The 23,757-nt window shown below is 37.3% G+C and overlaps 1 protein-coding gene across 12 annotated transcripts in view; it reads left to right on the top strand.

The window, feature by feature from the left end:
• cacna1g (calcium channel, voltage-dependent, T type, alpha 1G subunit) overlaps window positions 1-23,757 on the top strand; it is a 193,223-nt gene that overhangs the window by 153,116 nt on the left and 16,350 nt on the right. For 7 of the 12 annotated variants that reach the window (XM_046853393.1, XM_046853394.1, XM_046853381.1 and 4 more), the window contains 9 exons: window positions 2,467-2,593; window positions 3,325-3,450; window positions 3,550-3,639; window positions 4,005-4,197; window positions 5,398-5,448; window positions 15,700-15,851; window positions 17,505-17,614; window positions 22,379-22,512; window positions 23,417-23,487. In XM_046853393.1, the coding sequence (XP_046709349.1) occupies window positions 2,467-2,593; window positions 3,325-3,450; window positions 3,550-3,639; window positions 4,005-4,197; window positions 5,398-5,448; window positions 15,700-15,851; window positions 17,505-17,614; window positions 22,379-22,512; window positions 23,417-23,487 (1,054 nt within the window). Of the gene's footprint in view, window positions 1-2,466; window positions 2,594-3,324; window positions 3,451-3,549; window positions 3,640-4,004; window positions 4,219-5,397; window positions 5,449-15,699; window positions 15,852-17,504; window positions 17,615-22,378; window positions 22,513-23,416; window positions 23,488-23,757 lie in introns of all 12 variants that reach the window. The other 5 variants (XM_046853383.1, XM_046853387.1, XM_046853392.1 and 2 more) reach the window with 2 other exon arrangements.

The following is a 23,757-nucleotide window of genomic DNA, read 5'->3' on the forward strand; positions in this document are numbered from 1 at the left end:
CGTATTTGCTATAATTAACAAGAGAAAGAGCAACAAAAGGGAAAGCACACAGATGGGTTCAATTTCTTTTGTATTGTGGTCTGATTAGTTGCATCCTCAGGTTCTCTTGAGAGGCCTTTAATCCGTTATTGTTTCTGGGTGATTGTTTTCTCCCCTAAAATGGCAATTTCTCAAGATTAATTGAGTGTGTTGGCAAGTGAAGGAACAAGACAAGAGCGGAGGATAGATGTAGCATGTGACAGAGAGACCATTAAATTCTTCCCATGCTGTATCTTTACTATCTATAGAGATTTGTCTTGACAAAATAAATGTTTAAAGAAAAAAAATGGGGATGAGCGGTCAGACGTTTAGCTTGTAGGACAAACAAATAGTTTGTTAACCTAATTGTAGGTCATGTTATCATGTATTAGCTAGGTTTATTCATTCATCCCTAGTAACCTCCTGGCCTGGCTTTCAGTGGTCATAATACTCATAACATGAGTAAGATTAACACATAATCTAAAATTCAGACTAATTCTAAATTGTCCTATTTTCCCTGGGGGCATATTTGTACAAGTTTTTTCTAACTGGTTTAGACTTTATTTTATTTTTTATTTTTTATTTATTTATTTTTACACGTTTAATTGTGCTGTGTACCTTTGCAGTGTGTAGTATGTCCATGTGTGTAGAACTCTCTCGCTCTCTCTCTCTCTCTCTCTCTCTCTCTCTCTCTCTCTTTGTCTTTTTTGCTGTTCTCTCAGACTTGTTATCCTAAACAGTAAATGTAGACAGGACTTTTGTAAATACTTGTGAATTCAGTGATTAAACGAATGCTCGTCATGTTTTGCAAGTGACAGCAGAAGTCGAACTGTTGCAGCGAGCCATGCGAACAGAGTCAAATTCAGGAGCCTCTGTTTGTCTGCCTGTCCCTTTAGGCTTGGCCGAGTTATCCTCATACTTCCCTCTGGGATTTGCAAACAAGTGCTTACTTTAAATTCTTGTCTGCTTCATATTTATGGTTACCCCCGCACTGAGGGCAGCACAATAGGGTTGACTAGAAATGATTCTCTATAACTTCTGGTATGTTATGAACTGCTCAATAGAGTTCTTGCTTAGAATTCAAATCCCTTAGGGTGTCTGCATCATGCCCATTGCTCTCTTTAAAAATCTTTATGTGCTTTATGTAATCTTTACAAATCTTGTGCTTACTCTTTCTTAGCATCGTTTCTTATTAACGATCAGGTCTTAACATTGCAGGCAACAGTGCCCTCTACAGGTACTGGCTAAAATCACAGACAAAGCAAATGCCTGAGGGTTACAGATCAGTAAAGGACTTGGCCCGTTCATCCTTAACATCATCAGTCAATTACATGATTTCTCACATCCAATCGAACAGCTTCTGATTGTCTGATCTAATATAAACACTTGGCATTTCTGGAAAGACCGAGCAAAGGGGAATTAATCCATTATTGGTAACCCCCCCTTTTTTTTCAACTGGTTGCTTTGACTAAATCAGATTTGTCTCTTTATTATGGTTTTTCTTCTCATATTCTGGCAATGATATAATCACAGGCCACTTCTTTAGGAGATCAAAGCCCAGGATCAAATCAGAATGCTCTTTAGCTTAGAGCTCTACCAGGAAATCCCTGTTGCTAGATGAAAAGTAAAGCAGCCTTTATTCCTCAGCTTAACGAGAGCTGCTGCCATGTCTGATGCTGCTATACTAGAATCTTGCAGAACTCTTTTACGCATTGTTAATTGCTGGGCAAATTGCTGGCAGGAACAGTTAAAATAACCTAATTTATATGTATGAAGATGTCACACACCACTCACTCTCTCACACACACACACACACACACACACACACACACACACACACACACACACACACACACACAAACACACGTGTTATTGTGTGTTTTCTGTGCATGCTGGGATGACAACTCTGCTGTTGCTCCAGCTGCTTTGCTGTTAATAGTTATGCCACATTGCCACACTGTCTGATGACTGCCTGTTTTTTGTCAGGAGTGACAAATTCAACTAAAACACATGTAATGTTGTTAGCAGACTGAATGTATAAGTGAGTGGTCATGTTTACTGTGTTCTTTATCAACCACATTCCCTTCCCCTTATAGCAGGTTTTATAGTAAAGAAGAGATAATAGTAGTAGTGGGAATTCAGAGCTCATCATGTTTCATTTTGCTGGCTGAAATAGGACTACTGATGGAGAGTGGGCACAGCTCATTTCTGGACAGTGGGCATCCTCATGCCATCTGCACACACACACACTTTCCCTTGGCATGTTTATTCTGTAACTTACATAATGAGTGCGTGTCCTCAAATACATCTGCTTGTGTAGACTAATGCAACCACTTGTTCTCTAAATATTACATAGTTCTTCCTTTTCCATTGAAGATAAACTCAGCCAGTACTCACTCTCATTTTTACATAGGAGTAAAATTATTTTTTGGCCTGTCTCCACTTTAGGGTGATCAGCAGGGCTCCAGGGCTCAAGTTGGTGGTTGAAACATTAATGTCGTCTCTTAAACCAATCGGAAACATTGTGGTCATCTGCTGCGCCTTCTTCATCATTTTCGGCATCTTGGGCGTTCAGGTGACCTGCTATAGTGTTTTGTTTATGTAACGCACCACATGCAATGTAATGTATGACCACTGTCAAATGTACTGTACATACCTATCAGTATCAGATGTTTTATGCTGTGTGAATCGACAGCTTTTATGCCACAAGGTTTGCATTAGTACTATGGCCTACATCAATACATCACCACAGTAATTTATCATAAAAGTCTAGAGCCATAAATTACAAGGCCCCCTTGGGGTTACTCTATAAGATCCTGTCTTAAGGATCATTATACTGACAAAAGAGGTACATGAGATGAACATATGGCTAGGGCCCACAATCCAGCTCTTTGTATTCTAGTATTGACTAGTAAAGAATTATTTTATCATTCCACCCTCCCTAAGCATAATTTGGAAATCCTGCAGCTGTTTGTCCATGACTCTCTGCATTAATCTTGCATGTATTGTTAGAGGTACAAGTAACATTTCTTTGTTCTGTTCTGTTGTTTTTTTTAATCTCTATTTAAACCATTCAGTGATCAGACTTCCCATTATTAATAGTGGGTCTTCTAGTTGATAAATTAGCCATATTGAACCAATGAGATGCTCTTTAATTAGGCATCGATATGCTTCTATAGTGATCAGTACCAGTTATAAAATGACTCATGGCAAAGCCACGGTGTAATGTGTCATTTCATACAAATGAGATTGGTCCTCAGTGTAAAGCATTTGAAGATGTAAATGACTATACTGTATACTGAACAGTTGTTCAAAGGAAAGTTCTACGTGTGCTATGGGGAGGACACAAGGAATGTAACAAACAAGTCAGACTGCCTTCTTGCTAAATACAAGTGGGTTCGGCACAAATACAATTTCGACAATCTGGGACAGGTGAGCTACAATTTTTTTAAGCTTAACTGATTACTCTAAATGATAATTTAAGTTTTTTTTGTGCATTGACTGCACTTGCTTCGTTTTGTGTTTCATCAGGCTCTGATGTCTCTTTTTGTACTGGCCTCTAAAGATGGCTGGGTGGACATTATGTATGATGGACTCGATGCAGTAGGGGTTGATCAGCAGGTATCTCTAAGCCCAATACACTTTCATCTAATGAGATCTATTTTACAGTTAAATATTTTGAAACTGTCCTTTTTTATTAGTTCTCTCATTTCTTTATATTAGCTTTATTCTCTTGCCTTGTATCTGATAAATTGACTGCTGGCTAATTGCTGTTATAGCAATAGCCAAAGCATTCAAACATTTAAATCTGGATTTTTAATATTATTATTGTATTTGTGTAACTGATGTCTATACAAGTTCATAATTGTTGTGATTACAGGCAGACACATTTATATCCTAAGTTGATTCTTATAGACCTATTTTTCCTTATGTGCTGTAATGTAACATTTCTACGTTAATTCATTTTATGTATCTGTATGTTTCAGCCTATGATGAACCACAACCCCTGGATGCTTCTATATTTTATCTCTTTCCTGTTGATCGTGGCTTTTTTTGTGCTCAATATGTTTGTGGGTGTGGTGGTGGAGAACTTCCACAAATGTCGGAGGCACCAGGAAGCTGAGGAGGCCAAGCGGCGCGAGGAGAAACGCCTGAAGAGGATGGAGAAAAAGAGAAGGAGTAAGGAGAAAGAGCTGGCTGGTCGGTAGTCTTTCCACATCTTTCTGAGTCCTGCTTGGCCGTTAGATTCGACGCTAAATTACACGCTAGTGCTAATCAGAATGACCGGCGTGCAGTGAATGAAATGCCCGGGCTGGCGCGTAGCTAGGACAATCCCCCCTTGCATCCTGATCCCCTTTGCCTGGGAACGTAGCTCAAGCATGTTCCATGGCCTGCATGCCAGCCTGAATCCTGACACAGAGCAGGGTGTGTGGTATATTCCTGTCCCAGGGGTCTGCCAAGTCTGCTCTTCCCATGCATGTGGGGCAGTAGTAAACAACTTTTTTTAGTATTCACTGTTTGGTGAAACAGTTGGCTAGGTCCCAGATCACAAGTTTACAATATCGTTTTTTATTTATTTATTTATTTTTTGTCAACTGCCTACTATTTTCAGCTCTAAGACCCCCTGAGTGTGATGATGGAAGTTTGGCAGCATATTGCTTGACAAAATGATAGCAGACAGTTTGCACCCTTGAGAAATACAGATGAAAATATATCCAATGGCAGGTGATGAGTAACTGAAAAGTTGTGGAACCACTGCACAAGTAACAGAAACACACAGAAGCACAGAGAAATCTTAGTACAGGACTAGCTGCCAGTCATGTTCTGTTCCTTCTTCATGACCACTGCAGGAGCTTCTGTTTAAATCCATAATGATTCCAATTAGTTTTTTGCTTCTTCTTTTTATTAAAGTTGTTTAGATGTTGTTTTCATTCCTCCTGGAGTTACAGCTTCTTTGTCTTTTTGTTGGGATTTTTCCTTTTCATTTCAGGCATAAGCTTAGTGTGAACTATACTATGAGGTTTTAATCAATCTGGTGGATGTTTAGGTGTTTTTCAATTTTTTCTGGTTGTACAGTGTCCCAAAGTTGATGCTGTAGTGTGACTACAATGGACACTGGCTAAAAACTGTAGACATCAAAAGATTATTACTAAAAAGGCCTCTTTATTGTAATAGCTTTAAAGAAGCAAAACTCTAGTAAAACTACTGATAGCTAGAGTTGGACTCAGAATAATTGGAAATAGCTACAGTACACACAAGACTGTTTCACATTCTCACACATTCTTACTGAACATCCACTCTCCTTTTTACTACTTATACATCAGCTCCTTCAGCAGGCTTCCCAGGCCCTGCCTGATTAATATGGTCTCATTCTTTTAGATATAATGCTGACGGGTGTCAGTTGGTCCAGTCCTGAGAGCGGAGTGACAGGTACAGAGTATTTCTGGCATGTCTGTGTGTTCACCGTGGTGGTGTTTAAAGGGCTTTGGCTGTAGGCCAGTAGGAGGGAGGGCACCTTCACTACTTCAAGGCCTCACCTCATCTAAGCCAGTGAGAATCGTCTGTGGACATGTGTGTATGTAAATTTATCCACAACTCATCAAGTGTCCACCAACATCACCAGCTCCTACCAGCTAAACCTCACGCTCACACTGGGGAGACAGACAGATAAAGTGAAAAAGACAGAAAGAGATAAGAAAGCAAAGGAGGTGAACTTCCTACAGTAAAATCAATATTACTTTGTGAACTAATACACATTATGATGTAGCTTTTAGCGATTTGTAATTGAATAGAGGAATAACAGTATCTCCGACTATAACCGTAATGGCTTTGAGTGTAATAAGTATGCATCAGTCTGCAGTAAGTGCTAGATAGAAATACTCTTGCTATTTGCCCCCATTGTGAAGCAACGTGTCTGACTGTGAGAGGAATAGAGTTTCACTGTTCACGTCCAACATTATGTAATTTGTCTGCCTCTGATATATATGTTTTTGGGAGTCATTGCTCAGTGCTTGCTTTGTATTGTGATGTAATCTGTTTCCACCAGTTGTCACTATTTTCATGATTCTAGTGATGTGATGTAATGAGTTGCACCACTCATTGTTGTTCAGTTGTTTAGACTGCATGATTGTGTAACAGCTCATTTATTAATGTTATGTGCATATTTGCTTTAACCAGTAAGGTCAATGCTTTCCTGCAGTATGTTTGATGCTTATGAATTACTTACATGAACTATGTATCACTGCATCAAATCTAAAAGGAAACAGTAGATTGCAATTCTGACTGGTCAAAAGAGTAAGCATTTGACTTTTTTGGCTGCTGGTGAAGAATGCATCCTTCCTAGTTGCATGTTGAAGCAAGGGTTTATTGTCAATAGCTTACGAAAAGCTTTTTATACGGATCACTTGACTGTGTGATGATTATATCGTTTTTAATATTAAATATCTCCTGATTACCATGTCATGCCTGGATAATACATTGTAGATTGGATAGTGAAGTACATGGCTACTTATAGATACATACAGTGCTGGTGTTAAAATGCAGATTGACGCTGACATTAACGGTTAATTATGTAACACAGGGCAATTATGTGAAAAAATATGAGAAAAACAGCACTAGTAGGTGCTAAGATCTACATCTGGTCATGATTTCCTAACATGATGTTGAAAAGTGTGTCACAAATTTGCTGTGTACACCAGCCTACTCTGTTCATTCCTAAATCAGTTTGGTATTATGTTTTTTCTTATATAGTTTAAGTAAGTTATAAATGAATATTATGTACCTGATATTTCTGCAACTAGTACATACATATTCAACTTGCAGTATACTTAATGGTTTGCTTTTGATTTCATGTATTATTCCATTTTTAAGTATAATTTATTCATGCCTAAGAAGTTGTTTTATTTTTAAATAATTAATTTACACAATTTACTCTTAACATTCATAGTATGTTCACAAAAATATAGTTACCAAATCCTCACTGTACATGTTTCAGAAAAAGGAAAAAACATTATGATCTAACCTGAATTTTAAATGTAGTGATTGATGCTTTGTTAGGAATAGACCTAACTGAGATTTGTATGGAATGCTTCTTGTAATGCTGATTTATGTGGATTTACTGGCTTTGAAAGATCAACAGTATGCTATCGTTTTTTTCAGCCTTCACAAATTTGTTTGCTGAAAATCCACTAGCTACCATATATTCTGCTTCTTAAGCTCACTCTCCTGTTGCAGGCAAAATAACAAAACAAGTAATAATAATAAAAAACTTTGCAACTTTATAATTTTTTTTGGATATAAAAACGTTTAGTTCACTTGTGTGTGCAACATTCATACTAATTCTATGATGAGCAGCTCACACATCTTTACAAAACACACACAAATACATACTCTGCCAAAAGTAAGTGATACTAGAGGACATTGAATTAAATATTTATTGGCACTAAAATGAAGGGCTCTTATTATAAAATATAAATAATATTTTGCGGATTTTATCAATGTCTTTGTAGATAGCTCATGAAGACATGCTCAGCACCTCCTGGTGTTCTGACTCTATTCACTGCTATTACATGCTACAGCGGTAAATGTGACGGCATGATTTTAAATGTAGCAGTTTCACTAGAAAGTTGTTTAAATGTATAGCATATACACTGGCAGTGTTTTTAGTCAGACTGCTCTCTCTGTCATTGTAAAGTGTGTGAGGAACTTCACTTTTTCCACTGCAGCAATCCTCCATAATCTCACCCTCCACTACACTTCTTTCAATTACTTTGCCCTTTTCTCAGTTCCTTTCATCTATGCACAGCCTTTCTCTCAATTCCTCTTATTCTTTTTTCCTTTTGTAACTATACGTTTATTCTTTGAGTTTCTAGTATATCCAACACAACCACAATTTATTGTACATATACATCTGCATGATTGTGCAGGTGGGTTATAGTGCATGTGCATGCTGTATACAAATAATATCTGAATCATAGCTTTGCTCTCTGAATGGACAGCTGACAAGCTCTGTGTTGCTCCTAATGAGCAAACAATGTGTTAATTAGCTTGGCGTCTTCTTACCTTGAGCATGTTGAAGAATTCCGCATGGGTTCTGTAGAAGAGATTTCCCGACCCCAATCTGTCTCTGTTTATTAGCTCCTGTTTCTCTCTGCTTTGCCTGCTGCAGCTACTGTGGGCTTGAGGACACTTCAATGTGTTGATTAATCAAGATTCACTGAGGGTGAATCCATGTGCTGCTTTTCTCAATGTTGGTTGCACACTAAAGCTGCTCATCAAAGGTCTGTGAAAAAACAGTGCTAGATGACACATTCATTCACGTTGTGTCTATTTACATATATAATATTATCTCTTCTCACCAGAGGGATGTCTCTCCTCATTATTGAACACATTTGCGATATCGCAATTCACAGTATAAGCTTATGGTTCATATTAAAAGTAGATACTCAGCGATTTAAAAATTTGCAAATTTCAATACATATCTCTGTTAATACATAGCCTTCTAGGATTAAATGTCATCATTTTTATTGTGGCAGTTTTACTTTCTAAAGCACTTTAGTTGTGCTGTAATATCTCTGTACCAATGTTCATGTAGATAGATATGAATTGTTTCCCCTGCATACTAGCAGAGTCATAAAACTCTACATGCAGAAACCCAACAGTGTCCTGACTAATCATATAACAGCTATACTACTACTACTACTACTACCACTACTACTACCAATAATAATAATAATAAAAATAATAATAATAATAATAATAATAATAATACATTTATTCATACTAATTTAAAATGTCACATAAATTGATATCCATTCTGCAAATATCAGTAAATATATAATCGTTTTAGGCTTGAGATTAAGTCTCTATAATGTTTGTTGTATAAAATGTAAAATCCACTGAAAGGAAATCTTATTCTGCAATAGCTTCAATTTCTAGAAGAGGATTTTGTGCAGGAAACTGAATAATCAGAGCTCATTTCATGAGATAAATCTCTGTTGTGGCAAATGGAGCATGGTTATGATTGGCCTTTTGAGGGATTCTCTTAATATTAAGGTGTGCACTTAGCTTTATGTGCTTATAATCCTTTTCCTCAACACATTACCTCATCTGTTTCTGAGAAACTTGCCTGTAGGCATGCAAAAATGTAAAAGAGCAATGCTAGATGATCATAAAAGCTTTCATTACTTATATTCTTTTACTATATTTGGTATTTTAGAATAATATTGCCTTATCAGCTAGAGGTAATGACATGACCAAGCTAATATTCTTGGCAGAATGGTGTCATCTATCAGCTTTCAGCATCAGTTGTATTCTTTAAAGCAACCCAAAGCATTTGTTTTCTTTATGTTATATAACAGACTGCTTCAGAGAATGAACAGATGTTTAAAAAAAAAGGAGGATGTTCTCTGTAAAAAGAATGACATTTTGGCAAGTCAAAGTGTTTTTCATGTTTGTATTCCTCTTAAGATATTTCTAAAAGTATCGCATTTATATTCTCTGAATTAGCATTATTTTTGCTAAGGGTTTACCATTAATCAATCCAGATGTTAGTATCAGGTACTGTTAAGTGATGTATTGAGCAAGGTTTTGTTTACATTTTTAAGCTCTTTAGAAATGCTGCTCATTATTATGAATGTATAACCAATGAATCTTAAAAATAACTAAAAAAATCATTGAGGTTGACAAAAATATTATATATTGAATTAGTAACTTAAAAGTCAGGTAAAAATCAAACATTTATTATTGGTGTCATTCATTAATCTTTAGTCATGATAAATGTATTCATGTAACAGTTGCTAGATACAGTACCCTGTGAACCTTAATATACAGATATAAATGATTAGAGAGTGAACAACTATATTTGTTAACATGACTTCAAATATGCTAATTAAATATTTTAGTAGCTTTATTTATGGATTTTTTTTTGTTGGAGAATTGCAGTCTGAGTAAATAATTTGCAAGTCGGTAAAATTCTGTTCATTGCTATTGAATAAAACTCAATAGGGAACTGAGTTGTTCTACTCTGTAACCCATTTAACTTGGTAACCAGAGTAATATCGCATAATTCTGTTTGTCAGAAGTGGAACTATTTATTTAAATATAAGACATTTAGAATGATCTTTGATCACAATTAATTTCTGCTGTTGTTTCTATCAGGATAGATGCTGATGATACAGAAAATAACAAATACTTTTACAACAAATAAAATGACTATTGGTAGAATAAAAAAACCTCTTTTACGAATACTGGTTTGCTGATTTAAATATTTTCCACCAAAAGATCCACTAAATCCGTTTTCTTTTTCTTTTTTTTTTTCCTTTTTTTTTTTTTTTTTTTTTTTTTTTTACAGATTTTCTAATTAAATTATAAAAAAATACTGGTCTTATGGAATACTTAATCTTTGACACAGCATACAATAAAATGCAGATATGCTGCCAGGCCTATTACAGTCTGTTAAATATCTTTTATTTATTATTACTTCTTACTTGCACCCATCTGCTATTCTTCATTCTCAGCAGTAGTTCTGCTACATGGGATAAATAAAAGTTATATCCAAGAACAGTATTCTGAGCTGTTAATAACTAATGCCACAGTTATATCAGAAACAGAAAGACAGGTATACGAGTTTATATACATCTGTTGTGTCCATTCTGCATTAAATATATTTAGAAACAATTAAGAACTTTCTTACTTCAGTTTATTTATTTCTTTCCTATCATTTATTGCACTCAGGCATTAAGTTCAACAGTATATATATTTTTTATTAAAAAACTTTTTTTTCCCCCTTATTACAGGAATGAGACTATTGCAGCCAATAATAAATGATTTAGAGACAAGGTAAAAGTAGCCATATGCTTTAGGAAATTGAGGTAAAACTTTCTTTTCTAGCATCTACATTATTACAGTCTTATTACACACCACTGGACTAATGTGTGTGACTAGTTATTGCACTCTTTCAGCTTTAGCAAGAGCTCAGAGGAGTCAGAGATGTGTACCAAGACCCAGATGACAATACAACTTACTAAAGAATGAACGAGACAGTCCAGTGAGAAAACGAGTTTGTAGTCTATGACAGTTTTAGTACATGCTTGATTCAGAGCAGTAGATTTTGTCTTGGAACAAGACAGAAATCATTCTTCTTGGATGCTTCATGACTCAGTGATTGATGGCTGTAGCTACAAGTGAACTGTTAGAGATGTGTTTTGCAGTCTGTTATCTGATACATGTTTATGCAGTAAGGTTATCTTTTCTGGAACTTTTATTTCCACATAATATTACTAGTAAAAAAGAAAAAATCTGTTGTGTTGCTTGATTAACCCCCAAACCTACCAGCTTATTGTTCAATATTTTTTATAAGGCATGTTTTTTATTAAGTACAGTACAGCACAGTAAGTACTGTATGCAGTTATTAGTGAGGAGTGTATGTCAAGGCTAGGCATGTGTTATGGTTCCTATGGATTAAACAAGTATAACGATTGTGTGAAATGGTATAGACGGTCACTGCTCTGTGCAGATCATCACTTTCAATTTGCATCCCATCCTCCACTCCCTGTGTATGTTTCACCATACATTCTTCATCTTAAACGGCCATCTCACTCAAGTCAGACTCAGAAAGAAAGTGTGGTTTGTCTGCCATGTCTAGCAGCATGATATTTATATGTTTATGTGTGTAAATGTGTTTGATTCTGTCTTCATTTCTATTGTATTTTGTTGTGTCATTACTGTCATTGATATGGCATGGAATTTCTTTTTTTTAATATTGCTTTGTCTGGACTCCTTTATTTGCTGCACTATCCTCCTATCTCTTCTTTCTCTTATTTATCTGATTTAAAAGGGCAGAATTTGGGACATCCAGCCGAAACGTTTGATGATAAAGTTAATTTGGCCATTTTTTTAACAGCTGGCTTCTGACTCAGTGTGTGCTGGTGTATTGTGTAATACAATAACATAAAGGAATTCACACACTCTCAGCAAGAATGCCTCTTATCACACTGAACCAGTGACCAACAGACGCTTACTCATTCTGCGAAATAACTTGAAATATTGCAAAAAAAATTCATCTGGATGTATCATTAAGTTATATGGCCATTCCACAAATTTATTATTTTATTTTTATTTATTATAGACATCCAGGCTGATATGTTTTTCTTGCGTCCATAGAGTTATTCAGTCTCCTCATTCCTCATGCATTTCACCTCACTTGAACTTTTAAGTGCACTAAGCAAACTCTTCAACGCACACACACACACGCACACACACACACACACACACACACACACACACACACACACAGTTTTATCAACTACAAGAAGCTGTGGTTCCCTGCCCATGAAAACTCTGCATTATTTTTTTTTTAGAAAAAAATTGATGATAACAAATGTCAGATTGAATTGGCAACTGTAATTTACCCTAATAAATTCTACCCTAGTTAAGTTTAACTGGATTTGAACTGAAAACTTTTTTTAACTTTTAGTTGCTTCTATGCAGATACTGGTCTAAATCTTGGCACATGCACAAACACACAAAAAGTCCACCATCTGCACAGCTGAGTCACTAGCAGTCTTCAAACAACACCTAAAGACCGACCTTTTCCAGAAGTATTACATTAACACTAAACCAGATTCCTGAATGTAATTATTGTTAGAGTACAAAGCGCTCTGGATAAGAACATTTGCAAAATGCCATTCATTTAAACAAAAAAAAAAAAAAAAAGAAAGAAAGAAATCTAAATACAGAGAACATAAAAATCCACAAAATTCTAACAATAATTTATGGCCATGACAATATATTATACATATAGCATCTATATTAGAAATGGAAGAGTAAACCATAAATTAAACCATAAACTACATAAAGACTAGAACTAGGTAAAGAAGCCAAATAATTTGAAAAATCAATGAGAAAATCGATTTTAGATCATTCTCTAAAAGTTTAAATATGTACGATTCTAAACAATATCATATTTGCTATTTTTAATTCATAACCTTTAATGCAAACTACATATATAAGCAGGGTTTTAGTGGGCGTGGTCATCACATTAATAAAAATACTTTGATCTTGAATTGAGTGTACTCTAAACCTAAATCCTGTACTCTAAACCTAAAACCTTACTTCTACCCATAACAACCATCATTTATGCAATTATTATAATAACCCGATTATTTGTCTTTTTTTACTATTGTCTGGTATGTATAAATTATGACAACGCATCACACTGTTGTGTCTGTATTTCCCAAATGTCCAAGCTCTTGAGGTTGGAGTTGATGTTCAGCATCTCTATGGACGCATTGCTTCTGTGTACAGTGGCCTGATTTTCATTTTGAAAAGAATGTTGGAAATGTGCCTATTTTTTCTCTCATAAACTAAAACTACATCAGTGTTAATTTTTTCCACTGGAAGTACAATTTATTGGTCTGGCAACACAGCTTGCTTTTTACACTGATCCCAAAGAGGTCCAAAGCCCTGGGTTTAAATAGGGTCAGTGTTCTCTAAATGCACTGAATACACCAGAGGCATCAAACTGAATCAAAGCTCTTCGCTATAGGCTTTATGGGTATTGCACTAAATGACCTAATGGATGACCAAAGTTTTGTAACTCATGCTTGAGTGTAAGACATTGTTTTTTGTAAAAAAGAAAATGTATGTGAATGGAATAAAACTTTTATATAAGAAAAAAAAAAATTGCCCATTAGTTCACAGTCATGGTATCATTAGACTGTGCAACAAAAATAGAGAGCTGTTGTCCATACTACTGATTCCTTCTCTCGCAGTGGTTAAAAATAGTTTCAGACCATTTCCCTTTTTTTGTTTAAATCTCCTTAAAGCTGACTTGGCGAATATTTATATGGCCATTTGCTTTGAAGCATTTCAATAGGCTGACATCAGAGTGGCATCTCTGCCAAAAGAACACAAATTTAATCCATTTTCCATATGTGGCATGCCAAGTTTCTCACCCTCTCCAGGGAGTCGAAGTGAGTGGTGGGGCTTTTAGAGGCTAATTTGGCTCTTCTCACCTATGTTTCTATTCTTTTGTCCTTTTTGGCAAGCCACAAAATGGCTATGTAATATGGCATGCCAGTACAGAAGAATCGTATGTTCTTGGTGCAGTACTCATCAGCCAAAAGTACTTTTGATTGTAGTGAAATCTCTCTCTCAGCTCTTTACCAGTGACGCCTCTATATGAGAGAGCGTTTGTAAAGATATATGTGTGCATGTTGTGCCAGAAATGAAATAAGAGAGGAAGAGCACCTCATCAGGAATGAAAAGAGGAAGGCAGAGCAACAGTGAGGTCATATGGGAGCCGACCTGTTCAGAAGCAGCCAGGTGCAACCTGTAAGCAGCTAACCATCCCCGCTCAGAGACGCTGTGCCCTGCTTCTGAACTGTCTCAGTAATCGAGTACCCTAGAATTGGAGCAGTCTGCCCTGCTTTGTTTGTCTCTCTGGATTTTAAAGTGCAGTGAGGCATGTATATGTTTGTGGGGTCTGTTTCATTCTATGAAAAGGCAGGTAAAAGTTTTGCCCATGATGTACCATTTAGTTGGGAATACTATAAATTTTAAAGTCTGCACATTTGAAAGCACAAGAAACATGGGTCCAGTTAGGTAGAGTATAGGCCAGAGTGCATATTGTGACCCTGTGTTAATTATGCAAGGCAGATTTTCTAGCTGGTATCCTGTTCCAAGCTCTCATGGTTTGTGCAATCCTTAAATGCATGCAAAATTCAGACATGTTCAGCTCTTAAGGCAAAACACCAAAAGACACTGACATATAGAGGCTTTTTTTCTTTTGTCTGTACTCAGCTGCAAGTTAGCTCTCATGCAGAATCAGTAGAGGTGGCTTCGGTTCAGGGAATCACAGCAGGACCCTCTGTCACACTGATAAATCCCCATGGAACATTAATCCCCAGACATTGATGTATGCGTATATAAAAAGTGTTTGTCTTTGCGTGCAATGTGGATGACTTTCCCAGCAAGGACCATTATCTCCTCAAACTAAATTTGCTCCAAATTACCCTTACTCAAAAAACACTAAATACAGCAGGGAGCAGCCCATACAACTAAGCGAATATCGTTGATGTGGCACTATTTAAAAAAAGGCACCTGTTCTTGCAAGTGGGCACATGGTGCTAGGGCTTTAGGGATGGTCTGCATAGTAGGCTGACAAGAAAACAGGGAGCACAGCTGCTTCCAGGAGCCCTGCCTGTGAACTGGGTTAATCAGCCCCATGACCCCTGCTGCTCTGCGAACCCTCAATGCCTTTCTGTCTTGGTTTGTCCCATGCCATCCTCACCTTAAATGTCCAAAAATGCAGAGCCTCGTTCATGTGGAATCATGTAGGATTTTAATGAAAGAATTTGGTCACACAAAACCTTCCAGATTAAAGAAGCGGATACATCTCTGGAAAGCCTATTTAAATAGTTGGGTTCTGAAAAGGTGTACACATTCTTGACATGGTAGAGCTATGAGTATTCATGTTCATATGGACCACTCTGCTGTCCTGGACTCTGATCCTGAGGATTGCGGAAGGACGTTTTCTTCTGTTTCTTTCTTTGCTCTGTGAGCTTCTCTTTTTTACTCTTTTTCTTCTTCCTCTTTCTCATGGGTATGTGTGTCTTCTTCACAAGTACCTCTGTAAGTAACCTTTTCTCATGCTTGCTCCCCGATGGTTCTTCATCACAGAGGCTCAATGTAAGCCTTATTACTCGGACTACTCTCCCACTCGTCGCCTTATTCACAAGATGTGCACTAGCCACTACCTGGACCTTTTCATCACCATCGTCATTGGCCTCAACGTCATCACTATGTCCATGGAGCACTACCAGCAGCCCAAGGTAGGCCCATGGAGTAAAGAGCATTTGAAAAATCTATTTTTTCATAATTGTTGATATCCATTTCATTGGGGGAACCAATATAATACTGTTCTGTCCTCTTTATTACTATCAAATTTATGTGTTAATCAAATTACATAGTTTTGTTAAAAATTACTTTCCATTTTAAATTGTATTATGCTTAGGTGCTTTTTCCTTAATTTCTAAAATAACATTTTGCTCATTTAAATTCAAGAATATTTAAATAGACCAACCTTGTAGTGTCAGAGAGATTTTATTTTTGATCATCATTTTGCCGAATGTTCAATGGAACATACAGTACCGATCTTATTATAAGGTGTCCACAAACTTTTGTCAATATATAAATCCTAATTTTACACATTTTTTAAGAAATGAACAGTGATGATGAAAGGATTATAAAATGTAAGAAAGCTGGGCAAACCAAGCTTTAAGCTGCTTGTAATTATACAATTAGAGAAAGTTCTTTGACATTCACGAGCTTATCGTTCATATTTATTGCCCTAAAGTAGAAACTAAATGGTGGGTTACTGGTTATCCAGATGACTGAGCCACTAATACAGTGGCAAAGCTGCAGCATTTGTCAGGGAGTTTTACCAAGCCTGCTGGTATTTACCTCCTCCTGTTAGTGCTCATCAATGCCAGAGGGTTTCCCAGACTCTGACCCTGTTGGTAATTCTTCCAGAGTTCATCCATGCTGACCAGCAGATATAAATAGATGGCTGTTTTTGTTAGCAGTATACTGTGGGAAGGGGAACAGAATAGTTCATTTTTGTTTGGGGTATAATTAGTGTGTGGTGCTCTGGTACCGCTTGTTATGGAGCATTTCCTGCTTTCAGTGCCAGGCAAGTGATCTTGTCTCTGACTGCTGTGTCTATTAGCACGTTCATGAAAATGGACAAAAATGCATCAATTATGCATATAAAATACATTATGCATACAATAAATCATATTTCAGGAACTCTTAATTCTACTTTAATATAGTCTTAAGTAATGAGGTGATTTAAGTAATTACTTTCAAATCTAACCAGAATAGATGTTCTTTCTTTAGGAACACTCGCTTCATCCAAACATCTGAGTAGAACCTTTTTCTACGAGAGAGCGCCAGTATGGGTGCAAAATGTTCCACATAAGTGTACATATTTGCTAGAAAGTGAGTTTGAGCAAGGCAGATAAAAGTTCTACAAACAAAGGCTTCCTCTTATTGCATCTTGTAAAATGTCTCCAACAGTTTCATTTGTTAATCCACTGCAAGGAGACATCTGAGTCTTATGTCTTGTACATTATAATAAAAGCAAAGCAGGCTGGCATCAGATTACAAGCCTTTGAATTCTCCTTGGACTTTTTAGTACTCTTCATTTTCTTAGGCAGTTTTGTAGAGTTGCTGCTAACAGCACAGAAATGTTTTTGTGATTGATTAATACATTACATTTTACCTAGCTGATTACAGAGCCTAGAACAGACTTTTTCTTCTACACACAGTTTATCTTAGTGATAGGTATTGGAACATATAAAGTGTTACTAAAAATAAATGATTTCACTAGCTAAAAAAATCCTCCCAGATTTGAAATGAAAGAATATTGTCTTTTGTTGTTCAACAAACACATTTAGAATCTCATATGCTTAAATGTTTTCCAGGTGCTCGATGAAGCATTGAAAATCTGCAACTACATTTTTACTATTATCTTTGTGCTGGAGTCTGTCTTTAAACTCGTGGCATTTGGATTCAGACGTTTCTTCAAAGACAGGTATGAGATATAGAGTGGGGTTTTTGCACAGAATGCACCCGATTGCCTGGGAAAAGCAATGTTCTAACAGTAAAATGATTAATATCTTACTAATGTTAATAGCTTCTTAGATGTTTTAAAGGTGAATTAAATAGATCAATGAAAAAGCTGTAATCAGCTGTATTAACGTCAAAATCAAGTAGGCCTATATATAATGTCAACTTTAAACTAATGTGTTCTTTCTATGGAAATAAGGCATACATGTCACTAAAATATAAACAAACTCTATAGCTATAACTCTATTATTTGAATAATGAACCTACTATTAAAAAGATTTATCAAATGGATTGTACAGAGGAGGGGCAATGTTTGTAATTGCAAAACAGATGCCTGGTTGTAAAACTAACTGTTAGTTTTAGGGGAAATCCTAGCTCAGTGGTTATGGTGCTGGGATACTGATCGGAAAGTGGATGGGGGGTTCAAGCCCCCGTACCGCCAAGCTGCCACTCTTGGGCCTTCTGAGCAAGGTCCTTAACCCTGTATCATGTTGTATCATGGCTGACCCTGCACTCTAAACAAGCTGAGATATGCGAAGAAAATAATTTCACTGTGCTCTAATGTATACGTGACAAATAAAGGCTATTCTACTAACTAACTAAATAATTTCTTAAATATGAGTTAATAAGAAAGCATATATTGGGACTGCATATGGCTAGAAAAATATTGGGACACCTGACTTTTCCAGCCATATGTGGTTCTACCCCAAACTGTTACCACAAAGTTGGAGGCACACACGTGTATAGGATGTCGTTGGATATGATAGCATTACATTTTCCTATATTTGAACTACAGTAACCCTACCCCAAACCGGGTCCAGCATGATAACGTCCCTATGCACAAATCAAACTCCATGAATATATGGTTTACGTTAGTTGCGGCAGAGATCTTGAGTAGCTTGCTATTGATCTCTGACCTCAACCCTACTGAACACCTTTCAGATGAATTGACTTGACTTGAATTAGAATGATAACTGCACCTAATGCCTTCTCACCCTACATTAGTAAATGACTGCAATAATGCCCTGGTGGCTGAATGAGTACCGGTAAGTTTGCTTGTGCTTTGCTTTTGGAGTGGCTACACAATGTAGTGAAACATCATCCCAAAACAGGGTATGTTATTAAAACTGCAAATGGGGACTACTCTTATCAGCTGTTCACAAACCTTTGTTCATATTCTGTGTGTGTGTGTGTGTGTGTGTGTGTGTGTGTGTGTGTGTGTGTGTGTGTGAGAGAGAGGGTTTTCCTCTTGAATAGGCCTCCAGTTACAGGTACAAGACAAGTCATTGTAATGTAAAGCAAATTATTCATTAGAAAACCAAATTGTTCTTGTCATCTTTCCACTTTAGTTGAGCACTCAAACAGAGGTTGGGTGAAGCATGTCTGGCAGTGTCCTTAAATACGTATAATGATTCATATTCTTTCTTAGCTACAGTTCTAATGATTTAATGAGCTAAATACTTGTATTTATTAGGCTCAGGCAGACATCACTCCAAAGCACATGGTCACATTGCACTGTACCAAATAACACTAACCACAATGCAGACACAAGCCGAAGCTTTAACAATTGTACGATTTTAACCGAATCAGCAGTTGTCATGCTACATTTACAGATCATGCTGTATAACTGCATAATGACATATTTACTGAGTTTAACATTTTTCAGTACTTGTAAACCTACTGAAACTTTTTCTCTATTTGAGCAACCAGAAATGAAGGAATTAGTGGCATTTAGTATTAGTGACATGCTAAATATTTAGTTCATACATTTACCGTTGTAATGCATCGCATCTTTATTTAACTACTGTTTGTGAGACATCAGACACATCAGTGGTTTAATGCAGTGGTCCCCAACCCCTGGGCCACGGACCGGCACTGGTCCGTGGATCAATTGGTACCGGGCCGCACAGAAAGAATACATAACTTACATTATTTCCGTTTTATTTATTATCTGATTCTGAATGATGTTTTATTTTGGAAAATTACCGGATTCTCTCCTCCACATCTGTCTATGACTTATGACTGTCTTTGATGCATGTGAAGATGCCTCGGTCACATGTCTTACCTCCATCCGCTACCTTCTTAGAGGGGCTGCTCTGGCCGCTAACACATAATACATTACTGCTAAATTCAAACCCCCAAGCGAGGAAAATGAACAAACAACAACACAGTGGATTCACGTTTATTATTAGATTTAGAAATTACCGTTTTTTATGGTCGTACCATTTATTTTGTTGTATTTATCCACCACACCTTAAAGGCCGGTCCGTGAAAATATTGTCTGACATTAATCCGGTCCGTGGTGCTAAAAAGGTTGGGGACCGCTGGTTTAAAGGATCCAAGCACCAGCAGCCTATATAAATTCATAAGGAATATAAAAGTTGCTAAAGGAATTATCAAACCTTTTGATTGACACTGATCAATGAAATGTTCAGATGAAGGCAAAATATCTTGTTTGAACAAACAGGAGCATGAACTCCTAACTATTTTGAATTATTTTTACATCTAGCAGCACTTTAACGCTTTAATCACTGTTACTCAATGGTTCTTATGAACCAATTTGTTGGCCATGTAAAAAAGTTGCATGCTGCATCTGTATCTAGTATGTAAGTGTGTTTTAAGCATGATATCTTGAAAACATACAGTTGTGTTCAAAATTATTCAACCCCCAATGCTGTAAATGGTTTTAGGGAATTTAGTGTACATTTGTAATTGTATTCAGAATGAAATCCTACAAGGACTTCTTAAAGAACCATATGCAACTAAAATTACATCAATTAGTTTTGTAATATAGTAGTAAATGTTTCTTTTGTGAATTCTTCATTGACATAATTATTCAACCCCTTAAAGACTACCACTCTGAAGAACAGAGGTTCAATGAAGTGTTTTCAATCAGGTATTGAAAACACCTGTGGATATCAGGGAGCAGCAATAAAGCCTAATAAGCACCAATTAGGCAGCTTTAAAATGACTGTGATACTCAGCTCCTTCTAGACATTTACTGGTGTGGTTACAAACATGGTGAGGTCAAGAGAATGGTCCAGGAAGACAAGAGAACAGGTGATTACTCTTCACAGGAAGGGCAATGGCTATAAGAAGATTGCAAAGATGTTAAACATACCAAGAGACACCATAGGAAGCATCATTCGCAAATTCAAGGCAAAGGGCACTGTTGAAACGCTACCTGGTCGTGGCAGAAAGAAGATGCTGACTTCGACTGCTGTGCGCTACCTGAAGCGTAGAGTGGAGAAAAGTCCCGTGTGACTGCTGAGGAACTGAGAAAAGATTTGTCAGATGTGGGTACTGAAGTTTCTGCTCAGACAATACGGCGCACCCTGCGTAATGAAGGCCTCCATGCCAGAACTCCCAGGGCACCCCTTGCTGTCCCCAAAGAATAAGAAGAGTCGACTGCAGTATGCCAAAAGTCATGTGGACAAACCACAGAAGTTTTGGGATAGTGTTCTGTGGACTGATGAAACAAAATTAGAACTGTTTGGGCCCATGGATCAACGCTATGTTTGGAGGAGGAAGAACAAGGCCTATGAAGAAAAGAACACCTTGCCTACTGTGAAGCATGGCGGGGGGTCAATCATGCTTTGGGGCTGTTTTGCTTCTGCAGGTACTGGGAAGCTTCAGCGTGTGCAAGGTACCATGAATTCTCTTCAGTACCAGGAGATATTGGATGACAATGTGATGCAGTCCGTCACAAACCTGAGGCTTGGAAGACGTTGGACCTTTCAACAGGACAATGATCCCAAGCATACCTCCAAGTCCACTAGAGCATGGTTGCAGATTAAAGGCTGGAACATTTTGAAGTGGCCATCGCAGTCACCAGACTTAAATCCGATTGAGAACCTCTGGTGGGACTTAAAGAAAGCAGTTGCAGTGCGCAAGCCTAAGAATGTGACTGAACTGGAGGCTTTTGCCCATGATGAATGGGCGAAGATACCCGTAGATCGCTGCAAGACACTTGTGTCAAGCTATGCTTCACGTTTAAAAGCTGTTATAACTGTAAAAGGATGTTGTACTAAGTACTAAGATTGAATGTCACTTGGGGGTTGAATAAAACTGATAACGATGTGAGCTCAGAAAAGACATTTGGGGTTATTTCATTATAAATGTTATGTTATATTTGTCTGACCTACACGTGCCTCTTTGATTTAATTGTAAGCAGGATGACTGAATGATCATAATCAATGTCAAACCGACCAAAACAATCAATTTCAGTGGGGGTTGAATAATTTTGAACACAACTGTATTATTGCAATTGGGCAAATGTTAATAATGGCAACCTCTCTAGTAAGGTTATATCTGCAAGATGTTCCGTACACAAACATCTTGCTATTCTTTTCTTTTTGTGTTATCAGATATATAAAAAAAAATGGAGCAAAAACTGATAAGACCCCTTTTTCATTGCAACAGGCCTTTGTGAATTGGCTTGTCTTAAAACAGACTTTAGGCAACACTTCACCTGCGACAATGCTGAAATTCATGACCTCAGAGAAAGAGATTTATACTTTGGCACAGAATCTTACTGACATGCACCAAATACTTCTAAACTGCTGAAATATTAGGGTAAATCTGAGTTCAGCTAAAAGGTCTCACATCACACTGTGGTTGAATAATCTTGAATAAGGCTTTATTAGATTATGAAAATTGGATTCTCATCATCTTTTTGAAATTCTCATTTGATGCATTGTGCTGAATAATAGGCGCCTGTGTTCTGCAGGTGGAACCAGTTGGATCTAGCTATCGTTCTGCTGTCTATTATGGGGATAACTCTGGAGGAGATCGAGGTCAACGCTTCACTCCCCATCAACCCTACAATCATACGAATCATGAGGGTGCTACGCATTGCTCGTGGTGATTACCCATCTCAGTCTTTTTGTCATCTCTACTTTGCTTCTAATCAATTCTGCTGCATGCAGATTTTTTATCTGTTTGAAAAGAGCTCAGTTCTTTTACTGCTACTCTGTTTTGAGCATTTCAGCATCTGTATGGCTACTGTTTAGCAGTTGCACATTCTGTAGATGGAGAACAGATGGCTGCAATGAGAAATTCAGTCCACATAGCCTGTCTGAATCGCAAACACACACACACACACACACTGAGAATCTGGGGCACTCATCTATTTTGGCCAGTTTTTCTGCTCCTAATGAATGATGTGCTTTGGGAGTTTTTTTATAGATTATACCATCAACACAGACAACCAAGCAAATATGCAAAGAGTATGTGTTTGTGTGTGTGTGTGAAAGTGTGAGTGCGTGTGTATATGTGTGCCTGTGCAAATCTGTGCACACGTGCATGCCGCCCCTTTTATTCAAATTCCTAGAGACGCTCTCTTAATTAAAGCACCAGCCGTTTTCAACACATGAAGCAACAGGGGCATCTGGCCTACGGCAACCCACTTACAAACCATCATTATTATAGCCCTAATATTAATACAAGCCTGCTACCTATTTACATACAATTTAAGTACCTCAGAATGACAGGGAGATTAAATTCTGTGTGCTAGCTTAAAGAAGCCGTGTGTCTGGGGCGTCTTCTTTTTATAGCTCTCTAATCCGTTCTTTAACTCAATCAGCACATTAATATTCTCACCTCTCACCTCAGCGTCACAGAGCAGTCCATGAAAAAGCTTTTAAAGTGAGGACTTTTCACTTTGACCACTTTTCACTACCATTATTCTATTCTTTTTTACACAAAAATATACTTATTTATTCACGATAAAAACCTGACCTCATCAAACCCTTTTATATCTTTGAAGTGTTGAAGCTCTTGAAGATGGCTGTGGGAATGCGAGCTCTGCTGGACACAGTGATCCAGGCCCTGCCTCAGGTAATACCACCATTCTGCTGTCTGTTTATCATCCGAGCCCATCTTAGTTTGTTCATTTTCTCCAAACCCAGTTTCTGTAGACCGTGTTGGTTTTTTTTCACTGGCCTAATTTCCATAGTCAGTGAAGTAGCAACGCTACATATGGACCGATGGCAAGATAATAAATACAGCAGGAGGCAAAGGGGGAAAAAAAACCTTCAGGAGCTCAGCATGCTCCCTCTAATGCTGTTGAGCTCTGTGGCTCCCTGACGGAGACCTTTTGATATGGGT

The sequence above is a fragment of the Silurus meridionalis genome, chromosome 7 (assembly GCF_014805685.1).
Source record: "Silurus meridionalis isolate SWU-2019-XX chromosome 7, ASM1480568v1, whole genome shotgun sequence".
NCBI classification, from domain to species: domain Eukaryota; kingdom Metazoa; phylum Chordata; class Actinopteri; order Siluriformes; family Siluridae; genus Silurus; species Silurus meridionalis.